Source organism: Tenrec ecaudatus, chromosome 1, assembly GCF_050624435.1.
Source record: "Tenrec ecaudatus isolate mTenEca1 chromosome 1, mTenEca1.hap1, whole genome shotgun sequence".
Lineage (NCBI taxonomy): Eukaryota > Metazoa > Chordata > Mammalia > Afrosoricida > Tenrecidae > Tenrec > Tenrec ecaudatus.
Window position 1 is genome coordinate 134,143,248 of NC_134530.1, and position 13,458 is coordinate 134,156,705.

Below are 13,458 nucleotides of genomic sequence, written 5' to 3' on the forward strand. Positions count from 1 at the left end.
GTCCTGCTTACTTTTGCTCAATCCCATGATGCTCGTGGTTTTGCTTTTTAAAGAGTTGGCATATCTTTCTTCTCCCCGTAATTCTCATCAAATACATTTTCAACTTTTAGGCCTAAACCATATAAGCAGTCAGCTTGTTCTTTTTCCTGTAGTTGGTAAATATACATCATAGATTTGTTTTGAGGCCGGAATCTAGAGTATATGTTCGACATTTGTGTCAAATTAATCAGTTCTCATTCACATAGAAAAAAACTGTGCCTCTGTTCTCAATTATTTTATTTTCAGAAATATGTTTCACGGTTTTATATATTCTTCACTTCTTGTTTCATGTCTTCATTATCAATATTTACCACTAGCTTCGTTCTAAATGATAGATTCCTAACTACAAGCAGTGGTGTGTTTGTAAACTGACCTTCCATGTAAAAAGCATTTGCCAATTTCGGTGGTATAAATACTCCCACCAGTGAGTCAACCCTTTCTCTTCTTATTTAATTGTAGATTCTGGTTTTCCTAAATTTAGTCTTCCGTTACTTCTCTAACATAAAAGCAAAAAACATGAAATGAAAACAAAACCTCCCATATGCTCCTTCTACCCATTCATTTGTTCATTTAGTTTTTCATCAAATATTTATTCGATACAACTCTCTTTGCCCCAAACAGTCACAGTTAGGTGGATTTTTATAATCGTGGGGTGGGGTGGGGAGGGAGGGGGAGAGACCAGCCCCTCACACTATAACAGGTTCAGTAGGCATAATTGTACGCTTATGACATATAAGATTATAGTAAATTCGGAGAAAATAGGAGAGATAGAAGAGAGAGTAAAATAAAGGAGGCAGACACATTTCTTGGTAGCATGCTCACCTCGGTTCTTCTTGATGGTCCATGTGGGGATGTGGGAGGAAGAGAAGGCAGGAGAGAGAGGGAAAGGGAGAGGCAGAGGGGAAGGAAGGTAGTCCTCAGGAGAGGGTGATTTGTTTCTAACCAAGGCTTATAGATCTTTTGGGGGTGTGCAAGCCCCTTAATTAAGGTAACCACATACGCCACTGGAAGGGGTTGTACCATAGGCAATACAGCAGTGGGAGAGAGCACAATCTAGGGGTGTATACACAATAGGAAGAGAAAGAATTAGGGGTACACATATGACAAGATGGGTGGATCTTAGATGTGTGGCAGAGGTCTGACCTTGCTTGTCCTTGAGCTGGAGACGTGATTTATTCTAAGCTTTCAGGGGAAGTGAGCCCCACCTAAGGTGGGACAGACAATAAGGTCTGCTTGTTCTGGATGGCTGGTGACTTCAGGGGGATACTTGACAATCATTTACCTAGTTGCAGTGTCCTAGGTCTGACACGTATGGGGGGAGACAAGCCCCCAATTGCTTCATAATACTTGTGTGTTTCAGTTGAGAAGTCACATGTAGAATGGTAGGTAGCCTTGCCAGGAGGGAGGGAGTTTAGATGGCTAAGCAGGAGACCAAGCTAACTGTAGAGTCTTTAGCCAGCTATTGACTTTACCATTAATCTTCCATATTACGGCTTAGAGACACCTGACTTATTCTTCAGCAGATGAATGATGAGAAACCTTGGGCGTTTGGATATTACCTTATCTCCTGAATGAAGAGTGTCCTTGTGTTTACCTGTTTAACAGGGTAATGCAATACATGGTAAAACTATCATGGCAGATAAGGATAAAAGCTGTAGTTTCCTAGTAGCAAAGAGTTTGCAAACTTTCCCCCTCATTGAACTGTATGGGATTTCACTGTTGTTTTTTTTTTACAAGGCAGGTGGAAAAATACAATGTGTCCTCTTATTCACCTCAATCAATATATGACTCAATAAACGGGAGGGAATGAGTGAGCAAACCCAGAGCTAAAGTAAGCAATTGGGAACTGTACCTGAAGACAAAACTGAGTGTTTAAAATCTTCTGAAACATCCACCCAAGTGTGTTAGTACAACGATTTAAATCCAAAATCCCTCTAGCCTTTCTTAAAAGTGAATTAAAGTAAAGCTGTGTTTAATAGCATTCGACAAAGGAGGGGGGCAAAAAAAACCAAACCCAAACAAAAGCCTACTTTATCCCCGCTTTTAATATTCCTTGGAGAGGATAACAGAAGAAAATGATTAAAACATTTAAATGGACAGAAGAGATTTGGGGTAGTGTGTCCGGCCAGTGGCGTGTGTAATGCATGTGTTACCCCCCCCCCCCAAGCTTTCATTGCTAGTGAAGATTTGCACTATTAGCTACTTGGTTGACAAAAGTGGTCCGAGAAGATTGGGATTAGCTTCTTCTTTACATATTTTAAAATCACCTGCAAGTATGTATTATTCAGTGTCAGGTGCTGCTTTAGGTGTCTAGTATTAGGGTAGGGATTTTCATATGCGGGAAGTGACCTTTGAGCTAAGATCCGAAGGATGAGGAGGAGCCACCTGGGCAGAGGTGGGTAGGAAGAACATTCCAGGCAGAGGTTCTGTGGTGAGAGCAAGCAGCCCCCGTGAGGTGGTGCCAGTGCTGTTAGGTGCAGAGAGTGAGTGAGGGGACAGGCAGGCAGGGCCATATAGCACAAGGTCCTATAGCCCCCCAAGCATTTGAGCTTTCCTTTCAGAGATGTGAGGAGTTAGAAATGGGGTGCAGGGGAGCCCACAAACTTAATTGTGGAAAGGGTCCGTGGCACAAGACAGATTCTGAGCCCTTACCTCAAAGTAGTGTTCGCTGCTTCTGTCAAGTGCCTACAAAGGCATGCGTGGTTATTTATACAGGCTAGCTCTTTTCCTTAGATGCTTGGCAATTCTTTTCTCGTTTTGCCCATTACCTTTTGGCTTCTTACTATATGGTGTCTCATCTTTACAGGATATTTTTAGAAGAGGGCTATTTGGTTTTCACTGACACATGTGCGTGGATAGCATTTTAAAAGGATACACGTGAGATCACCCCTAGAACTTTCCTAGATTAAGGAACCCAGGTGTGCTGTGGGTTAGGCGTTGGGCTGCAAACCCCAAGGCTCAACTCCCCAGCAGCTCCTCAGGAAAAGAGTTGGTGATCTTGGGCCTGTACATGTTAAACTCGCAGAAACCCTATATTGGGCTTAGAATAGCTGCATGGCAGTGGGATTTTAATTTTTAAAAAATAGACAGTTTTTAAGGATAAATTATAACACATGTCATCTTAGAGCTTATGAAGATGTACCTCATTCCACTATCATTGAGTGGATGCCAACACACAACGACGACCCTACAGGACTGCCCCGGGGAATTTTGACAGGTTACTTTGCTGTGGTTAATGATAGAGCACTTCCATTTATGTTAACTGTGTCCTAAAACCTTTAGAGGTTGATTTCCCCCCTAGTTCTACCCCTAGAAACACCCCCACCTTGCTGCCCTTGGGCTGGCTACCTGTGGTACATTGGGCCTGATCTTCTAGCCCCGTTCCTTTGGGTCAGCAGTGGAGGCTGGGCAGAGGGATGGGGAGCCCGAGGTCAAGTTTCTTGCCTTGGACACCTTGGACCGCTGCTAGTGTTAAACTCCTGTGCCAGTTCTTGCTTACCTGACCCGAACTTGATACTTTAGTCTTATGTTGCCTGAAGCAGGTCTGCTAAGTTGCTCTAAAAACTTAAATAAAGTATGAAGCACTCAATTTTCTGTGTGGTAGGTCCTCACTCTTGATAGAGCACTTCAGGATGAATTAGATCTCTCACGGTCTCCACTGATACTGAGAAGAGAGGACTTAGACGTCTGACTGCGTTTTATTTTCCTAGGGGAGGGAGTATTTAACATGGGAAAACAGACTGTTAGGTGCTCTTGACCTTCATTTTCCTACTTGCCTTTCCTACATGCCTTTCGCCATGTCCCCCAAGAATACTTCTTAATGACAATTCCTGTTTTACTTAATGAAACTACAAAAGTCACTGTTAATAATAGCAGTCCTGAAATTTCTGAAGTGCTTCCTATGTGCCAGATAGTATACTAAGGACTTCACATACGATTCTTTGTAGTCTAGCAATGGACCTGTGGATAATAAGTTACTTCTATTAATTGAATTTTACAGCTGAGGAAACTGGGAGGTAAATAAATTTAGGATCTTAGCTAGTTCCAGGCAGAATGAGAATTTGAAGCAAGGCCACCCACACCAGGCTCTTCAGTCTAGGTTCTAAGTAGTTTTGCTTATTGGATTAAGGGGCCCTGGTAGCCTAGTGGCTTATGCATTGGAGCTGCGTACCTCAAGGTCAGTAGTTTGAAAGCCTCAGCTGCCCAGGGGGAGAAAGAGTAGGCTTTCTACTCCAGTAAGAGTTACATTCTTGAAATTCCCAGCAGCAGTTCTAGCTGTCTTATTGGGTCACTCTGAGTCTAAACGGACTTGATGGCAGCGAGTTTGGTTTTATTGAACTGAAGCCATTTCAGACGTGCTTCGGTGGAGTATTTGGAGGGAAGTAGTAGGATGTGCCGTGTGCAGTTTACCATGCCAACTGCCGTGAAGCCCAACAAGCTCGCCTCCGACCGACTTTGATGTTTTACTATTTCAATATTCCCAACGCCTGTTTTTAATATGAAGTTTATTTATGTTTATAGGGATGCTTCCTTTGGATATTGCACTTACAATCTCACCATCCTCGACTGTTTGCAGGGAATCAGAAAGGTAATATCAACTCTCCTAGCTGAAGTTGACACAGGTGTTTGAGGACCAAAAAAATGCCCAATGATCTTGAACATCCTATTGCCGTTAGAAGATAGGGGAGCCCTTATGCAGACAGACGTGCTTCCCTTCTTGAAGAATGTTGGATTCTAAGATACAGACCGCAGGTCAAACTAGGGGTAACTTTGTGACTGCCGGGGGGAATCCTCTCCCACTTACAATTCTGTGTGTTCTGGGGCAGACTGGTCACTGTGCGCTGAGTCAGAATCCACTCAGCGGCTGCGGCTTGGTTTGGGGTTTGCTAGGTAGCAGCTGTGGCAGGTGCTTTGCTGCTCTTAGCTTCATTGTTAGGCTGGGTCCAGGTGGGGGAGGAGGCAGAGCGTTATCTAAAGCACAGCTCAGGCTGTTCGTGTGGAGGAGACCAGGTCTCCTTTGGTTTTCTAATTGTATATTATTACTGACTCATGAAATAGTTGGCAAGGTCACATATTATTAACCCCCTTTTACAGATGAGGAAACAAGTCCAGAGAGGTTAAATCATTTTCTCTCTGGTTCACAGGGAATTATTAGAGTTAATTCTAACTCAAATTTCATCATTCAACCCAGAGTTCTCTCTCAGATCCTGAACCAGGGGTTTTCAAGGAGTGGAGATTTGTTGGAAATGCAAATTTTCAAGCCCTGTTCCAGACCTACTACTGTACAGAAACTCTGAATAACCCTTCCACGGGATTGGATACTCACTGTAGTTTGAGAACCAGGTTATAGTTATTTATATATAAAGAACCTTATCCTAAAGATCCCTGAGAACTTTTGGAGTATGCTTTAGAAATATCAATTAACTAGACTGTGAATTATAATGAGAACTCAAAATATGTAATTGCATTTCAAACACGATTCTCTGTGAATCAGGAATGCATTATCATGTGAATCACTGGCAAAGACCACAGGATTACAAACACCGTATCAGTAGTGATTCCAGCTTGTTTCCCTCCACCGTGCAATCCCAAACTGATTTTCCTGTATATTGAGTTGAAAGACTGGGCATGATAACTGTGTGCTACCTGCTTTTTCATGTCTATTGGGTTCCAATTTTCATATTGCATTTTAAAATGAGTTTAAATTCTGTAAAATCAAGAAATTGTTTCAAATGCTCCCCCTTTTGCTTTAACTAGGAAGATACTCCAATCCACACTCTGCAAACAATATAACCAAGTGACAGCCGCTAAAAATCTTTTAGATAGCTATTACTTAATAAAGCAGCCAGCTAGAGCATTTAAAAATTTGCCCGAGGGTGGAGATGTATATGTAATTCAAGGATCGTCACTTTATTATTATTTTACCTTCCCCCCCACATTGACATAGGCCGTGTCTTTTATAACACAATATGAAATTCAGAAAGAACTCATGCTGTGGACTAGCCCAGCCTGTTTCTATGGTAACTGGTAATTTCTTACGGAAATTTGACATCCTTCCTGTTGTAAAGGAAAGGTGTGACTTCATTCTAAAGGCTTTCTGGAAACTTACTGTTTTGCCAAATTATTGGTATTTATTTTATCCAACTATTGATGAAGATGTAGGCGACCTGGTATTGGAGCTTCAGCAGGTTTTTAAGTAACTGAAACAGGTTGCCTGTACTTTGTCTTCGCTTCCACCATGACGTGCCATGCTCTGGCTTATTTTTGTATCAAAGAGTAGCCACCTAAAAATGTGCCTGGAATATGGCCTCATTTTTGCCTCTCTGCAGAGCCTCTCTTTCTGATTTTGATTGTGTTAGTCTTGTCACGAGCATAGTTCATATCCTGCAAAAGCACAGTCTCCCACTTTAAAAGGAAGGGAAGAAAAGAGTTTAGAGAGTAATTTTCTTTTCATTATTTTTCTTTGCTGTGTGTGGAGAACTAAGTTTAAAGGGGAACTGATTCAAACAATGTGTTTTGATGTGTCTGTCTGCGGTGTCCATGAACATGTTGTCAGAATTCAGCACATCATAACCACCCAGGAAGGTTTGTGAACATGCTGATTCTCCCAGAGATTGAGACATTGTCCTGGAATAAGGGTTAAGGAGTCAGTATTTTTAATAGTTAGCATGTTTCCGATGCAGGTGGTCCATTTTCCGTGTTTTGTGAAACACTGATCTCTAATGTATTTTGCTCACTTCAAGATCAGCAGTTTGAAAACAGTTATAATCTTAGAAACTCAAAAGGGCAGTTGTACCCTATCTTACAGGGTCACAATGAGTCGGCATGACTCGATGGCAGTGAGTTTGTTTTTCATCACATCTATCTATCTATCTATCTCTATCTATCTATCTATCTATCTATCTATCTATCTATCTATCTATCTATCTATCTATCGTATTTAAAAGTACTCACTTTGTATTTTCTGGTCCTCAGTATTTTAAATCTAAGCAAACTGGATAATTTTAAAAAATTCTAGACCATGAAGTTACCAAAAGGACTTGGAATTTGATGGTGATTCTTCTTCCTTTGATTGAAGCAGCAGCAAGCACACTTTTACTCTGTTAGGGCCTATCATCAATAAACAGATTCTCTTACAGTAGAATCTCAGCAAACAGTACCGAAGCCCCCAAACCCACCACCTGCACGAAAGAGCAGAGCTGCCCGAGGGATTCCAAGGCTGCACATCCTTATGGAAGCAGACTCCCACAGCGTTTTCCTGCTGAGTGGCTGGTGGGTTTGAACTGAGGACCTTCTGGTCGGGAGCAGAGCACTCTAACCACTGTGCCACCAGGGTCCAATAGGAAACAGCAAGGACCTACTAATTAAAAAATGCCTTCCCCCCCAAAAATAAATAAATTAAAAAAATGCTTTTTTCTAAATGTCTCATTATCCTAAGATAATTAATTTTTCTTCCAGCCTCTGCCATGGTTAGATATAAATTAATTTTCATAGTCACAAAATGTTTAATTATAAAATTATGGTATGTTTTATGCATATATAATTATTTTTACATATAAAATGAATCTAAACCAGAGCCGAAGGCAGTGCGGGTGGGATAGAATGCCCGTGGGTTGACCTGTACTTGCAAGGCAGTCTCAAAGCGAAAGCTTTAGTGCTGTACGATAATTCCTAGAAAGTCAGCAGAACTTTTACTCATTGACTCTCAGGTCAGTGGGGGTCATTTGTGAGCAGGAACTCCAAGACAGACGTGTTCATCGCTGCCACCAATTCAGCCGAACTAACTCAAATTCTGCTTTTAGGGGTTACAACATGGATTTTTTGACTTTGAGACATTTGATGTGGATGAATATGAACATTATGAGGTTTGTACATTTTCTTTTTTAAAGATAAAATTTTATGTTGATTTAAATATCTCCCCCCTTCCTACCATATAAGTATTGCAAATTGAGTGTCTTGTAAATAAAAGCCTTCTGCAGTTTACCATTGTTTGTAAGTTTGCCTTTGAACTAGAAAATCACCATTTTAATTTAGGAAAATGCCATATCTGTAGTCGATTGACAGTCAGTTTGTACCTTGAAATTATAGCTGGTAGTGAAATTTTATTATACGTCTTTTAAAATAAAATGCAGGATTTGTGCATTCTATTATTGACCATGTAAATTGTATGAATGAATTTCTTTAGTCTGAGAGTTGGCTGAAATTTTTCCCCCGGTCCCCACTTTAATGGCTTTTGAATAATGCCCGGCCTGCTTGTGCTGTGGAATTTAGGGAAAGGCTATTCTAGCTATCTTGTTATGAGGGATAATGGAAGATCCCGCTGAGTCAGCTGCTTTACCTTTCCTACAGAATACTTGACCTTCTCCTAACCTTTCCTGCAGAATGTGAAGACGAGGCTCAACATTTTATTAAAGTGTGCCATTTGTTGAGCTTCCCCAGAGAAGTTAAAACATTTATCACAGGGCAAAGAGCGGCTCTTACCTTTCGGGTTCTAGTTTAGGATATGCTATTTGGCTATTCTACTTCCGTGTTCAATGTAGCACCTGAAGAGAGACTTGTGGTAGTTTGCCCAGACTTGGTCTTCTGTGTGTTTCCTCCAAATTAACTGGCATCACTTAGCTGCGATTCACTTGGGCTCAAGACTAAAGACCTCGTTTACCCCTGCTTGTTGCAGGAGAAGGAGCCCTGACGGGGCCAGATGTTTAAGTCTTGGGAGAATTGATGACGCTATCTGTTCCCAGGAAGACTTGATCTCAGAACTCCTAAGGAGCAGTTCTGCTTTGTCTTACAGGGTCTCCGTGATTCTATGACAGGGGACCTGGGGGCCTAATGGGTTATTGTTTGGTGTGTGAGCCACTAGGTCAGTGTTTGACTCTACCAGCCTTGCTCTGTGGGGGCGGGGAAGGTGGCTTTCTGTTCCTGTAAAGATTCACAGCCTCCCAGGGAGCAGCTCTGCTCTGCTCTTTTGGGTCACCATGACTGCGAATCGAATCGGCTCTAAGGGTTTTGGGTAAGACTCAGTGGCAGAGTGGGCTCTATTGAGTCTTTGAATTCCCCTGCAGTTTTGACACTTCTCTCCATTCCATTCCATTGTCACTTCCTTCCCCTGCCTCAGGCCTCTCTTTCCCCTGGTCTATTAAACCAACCTTGGGGGTCCCTCTCCCGTCCTCTGTCTTCCAGATTCCTCACTGAGTGATCTTAACACCCAGGCTTCTTCCCATCTTGTTCTTGACTCCAGGCTGGCTGTAGCTCCCAGCTCCGGGTCTTGGCGTTCTCCCGGTGGATGAGCTCCAGCCCACCTTTCCAGCCGCCTCCTGTTTCTTCACTGTCCCCACTCTGTGCTCCCTCCCTGCTGAGCTCCCTCCACGAGATGGATTGACGCAGTGGCTGCAACAAGGGGCTCAGACGTGACAATGGTGTGGATGGTGCAGGACAGAGCGATGTTTCTGTTGTAGGGTTGTTATGAGTCAAAATTGACTTAATAGCACCTCAGAGCAACAACGTCTATACAGTGCAGTTTATGCAGATACCGCATGCATGTATTTAATCAAACTCAAATTCACTGCCATCGAATAGATTCCAACTCACAGCAACCTAGTAGGACAGAGTAAATCTGCTTTTATTGGGCTTCCAAGGAGACAGCCAATGTCGATTAGGGCAGAAGAACTCATTTCTTCACTCTCGGAGCAGCTGGTGGATCCAATCTGCTGACCTTGTGGTTAGCAGCCCAGCACACAATCCACTCTACCAGCAGGCTCCGTATTGAAAAGAACTCCATGTGTACGTGTTCCTATGGGCACCTGGGAGCCCTGGTGGTGCCGTGGGCCAAGCGTTTGGCTTCTCACTGAGAGGTTGCTGTGCAGGCGAAAGACACACAGCCTGCTTCCTTAAAGACTTACATTCCGAGACCCTGCCGCGGTGGGGCGTCCTGGGCACACTGGGAGTTGGAATCAAACTCGATGGCAGTGAGTTTGCTTTGGTTTGATGTTGGCACTTTTTTTTGTTACGTAAGAAGAGACAGGTGGAATTAATTTCAAAAAATGTGTTATCTAATCTAGCAATATAAAGTTCTGTCAGCCATTAATCAACATAGATTCTTGTGAGATGTACTTTACTTTGGAGCTAAGCCTTCAAAATATACTAAGATACACCTCAGTTTGGACTAGCCATATTTCAGGGGTTCAGTAGCCACCTGTGACTTGGGTGCAGATTGTACAAGAAGGATAGGGTGGAAGGAGGCCCAGGACAAGCAGAACAGGGGCTGTCTCGTTGCAGCCAGTGATGTAGTGTTTGCATGAGTTGATTTCAAGACTCGGCCATATTTTAAAGGCTTGAGGTAAGATGCGATATCCCAACTTTTGCTGTATTTGCACTTAGAAACGTCTTTTTAAAAAGTTATTGATAAGTAACGGCAGGGTTTGGCGTTTTCCAAGTGTCTTTGACAGTGTGGTCTCGGTAAGTCCTTTGTGCTGATACACCAGATTGCGATGGTCCTGTCAAGTAAGCTTCGACTCAGCATCAGTGTGCAGCACTTGGACTTTTCCAACAGCCTACCCCCTAAGCTTCTACAGGTATTCTTCCAGAACTTGAGCACTCAGCAGCCACTCCTTTGAATCTGGCCATTGATTGATTTACTTGAAAGATGAAATGATCGACTTTTAGTGCTCGGAAAAAACAGGCGGAGCTGAACGAGTGTGAGTAGTCAGGTGAAGCCATGCTCCTTAGGTGAGCTGGTGCTCTGGCCTAGGAAAGCCTATGGTATTGTGTTTGCAAGACCCCACAGCCCCATCCATGGGCAGAGCCTATCTCCCTCCTTTTATTCCCTAGTGGGGCGAGGAGGTGGGTGGCAGGACTAAATAAGACCTTGCCCAAGCAACAAGTCATAAATGGTGCTCTTGTTCACCAAAGAGAATTTGAAATGGTATCTTTGTTCACTGTTTCAGCTCTCTCTCAAAGGGTTTCCTCTGTCTGCCAGGACTCCTGCCATTTTTGGTGATATTTCTAATGTCGGCAAACAGATGAACGCCACCGACAGATAACGGAAGTAGCCTTTCCCCGGAGCGGCGCCCTCTTAGTGGGCGGGAAAAGGAACATAAAAACAGTACTCGTGGCGATAATTGACGTCCTTCCCATTCGGCATTTACATTCATACCCGATCCAGAGTCGGGACCATGCCGTTTACAGCAGCTTCACTCACTGCTCTTTTGGAAGGCAGCCGTGCTCACCACCACACCACCCATGCCTCACTACCTGTCTGCAGATTAGATGGAGCTTAAACGTCATACAGAACCAATTCCCCAAATAAGAAATGACTGCGACTTAGTTTCCGTAAGCTGTTTCCCCTTCTGCCATCATGGCTTTTCCTTTTCTTTTGTAAGTTATTGCCTTTATGAGCAAGAAATCAATCAGCGCAGCTTTCTGTGCCGTTGCTGTCTGGGGGAGACTGCTTGCCAGACTCTGCATCCCTGGACTTGACTGTACTTTTGCACACCGACAAACCCGGGCCACTTTCTAACCACTGGTCACTGGGTAAAATGGTTTGGTCTGCGCCTGGCTGCGGCGTGACCGATGACTGGTTACTGCCCACTCCAGGGGGCAGTCAAGCACAGGGCTGCGCTTGTTTGTGTCTCGCCAGGGCCACACAGAGCATGGTAATATTTGCTCAGCACCTTGTGATTACACCTCGCAGCTGTTGGTCACTGGCTGGGGGGCCCCGGTTGCCCCGGTGTCTACCTGGACAACTGCATCTCACCACACTGGTTGGGAAACCCGTTCGACAGAATGGCTTCTTACTGCCAGAAGGGCCACACTCATCTCCGTGGCTTCACATTTGTAACGTTTCACTTAATATTGGCCAGTCATTTATTAAGTATGTTCTACTTGCTAACTCTATATACTAGGTCCTCTTTCGGCTACCTGTCATTTCATCACTTCATAGGTGAAGAAGTTGGAACATTTAGCTATTGTCACCTGCTACCATATGATCAATTGATGCTTGCGCTCATTCAGCACAATTTATCCTGTTTGACTCATGCCCCAATCACCCATGTTCATGCTTATCAAATTATTTACCTCATGGAACTCCTGGTTGGTGCATGCCAGGCTGAACATGGGAAACTTTTCGCCTGAGGAAACCTGCCACACTGTCGCTATCTTTACCTGAGGATGCGATCTGCTCGTTGGCCCGCTGCTAATCTAGGACGGCAGCCTCGCCACACAGGCAGGCCACATGGAGCACTTTGGGAGAAAGCACTGGGACTGAGTCCTTTAGATCTTGGCCATCTCTGATCTCATGCAGTTACCTGAGGTTGGGTTTTAAAGATGAAAGCTGGTTCTTTCACTTGGCGCTGTAAGCCCTTCCTCAGCATCACACTGACTGAAAAAGGGAAATGTAAATCTGTAGCCAGGTCCCCTCAGTCTCTCTAGTCTCTGTTTGCTCTGCTCCCACCCCCCCCCCCCCCTCCACCCCAACCCAAACTCGGTGACAGGGCTTCTCTTCCAGTTTGGCCCTTCGGATGCCATCTGCTTTGCATCCCTCCCCTCCAGCCCACCAGTTACACAGGATGATGGGAAGTGCTTTTGCTTTCACCACATGCCAATTGGTTGCTTTTAACTACTTTCAAAGCCAGTCATTTGCAACACAGATTACTAGACTAGTGTAGTGATTTCAGGCCAGAGCTTGAATGTGGTCTACCTATTCTGTTTGTTTTGTGGACAGAGACTACTCCAAGCTGACACTGCCACCTCTCTTAGTCGTTAATAAGGAACTTGTCTACGTGACTGTTGTGTAGACCCCTGACCTTGCCCTCCAGCCGTACATGCGGGTGAACCAGCAAGGTTTGTTAGTCTCCCCACTCTCAGCAACAGCAGTCAGTTTTGCTGAACACCAAAAGTGTGTTACTTGAAGGCTTTGTTTTGAGTGAGAATTTGTACAGGAAACTGGAAACTACGTGGCCCGTACTTTTGATCTTCCAGAAAAAAGTGAGTTCTTGCCAGTGTAGTTCTGCATGTCTGCAGTGTAGTTCTGAAAGTCTAAGGCCCCCCAAGCTCTAGAGCAGTGGTTCTCAACCTTCTTAATGCGTGACCCTTTCATACAGTTGGGTGAACCCCCAACCATCACATTATTTTTGTTGTTACTTCATCACTGTCATTTTGCTACTGTGATGAATCGTCATGTAAATATCTGATGTGCAGGATGTATTTTCATTGTTACAAATTGAACATCATTAAACATAATTAAAGCGTAGTGATTAATCACAGAACAATATGTCATTATATATTGTGAAATATTTATGTGTTTTCCGATGGTCTTAGGCGACCCCTGTGAAAAGGTTGTTCGACCCCCAGGTTGAGAGCCTCATGGTTTCCGGCTACACACGTTCTTCAGGAGTTCTCCACGTTTTCAACAGCCATGCATCT

The 13,458-nt window shown here is 43.8% G+C and overlaps 1 protein-coding gene across 3 annotated transcripts in view; it reads left to right on the top strand.

The window, feature by feature from the left end:
* CDC14A (cell division cycle 14A) overlaps positions 1–13,458 on the top strand; it is a 174,705-nt gene that overhangs the window by 93,787 nt on the left and 67,460 nt on the right. For all 3 annotated transcript variants that reach the window (XM_075558821.1, XM_075558819.1, XM_075558820.1), the window contains exons 6-7: positions 4,561–4,627; positions 7,842–7,904. In XM_075558821.1, coding sequence (XP_075414936.1) covers positions 4,561–4,627; positions 7,842–7,904 — 130 coding nt within the window. The remainder of the gene's footprint in view (positions 1–4,560; positions 4,628–7,841; positions 7,905–13,458) is intronic.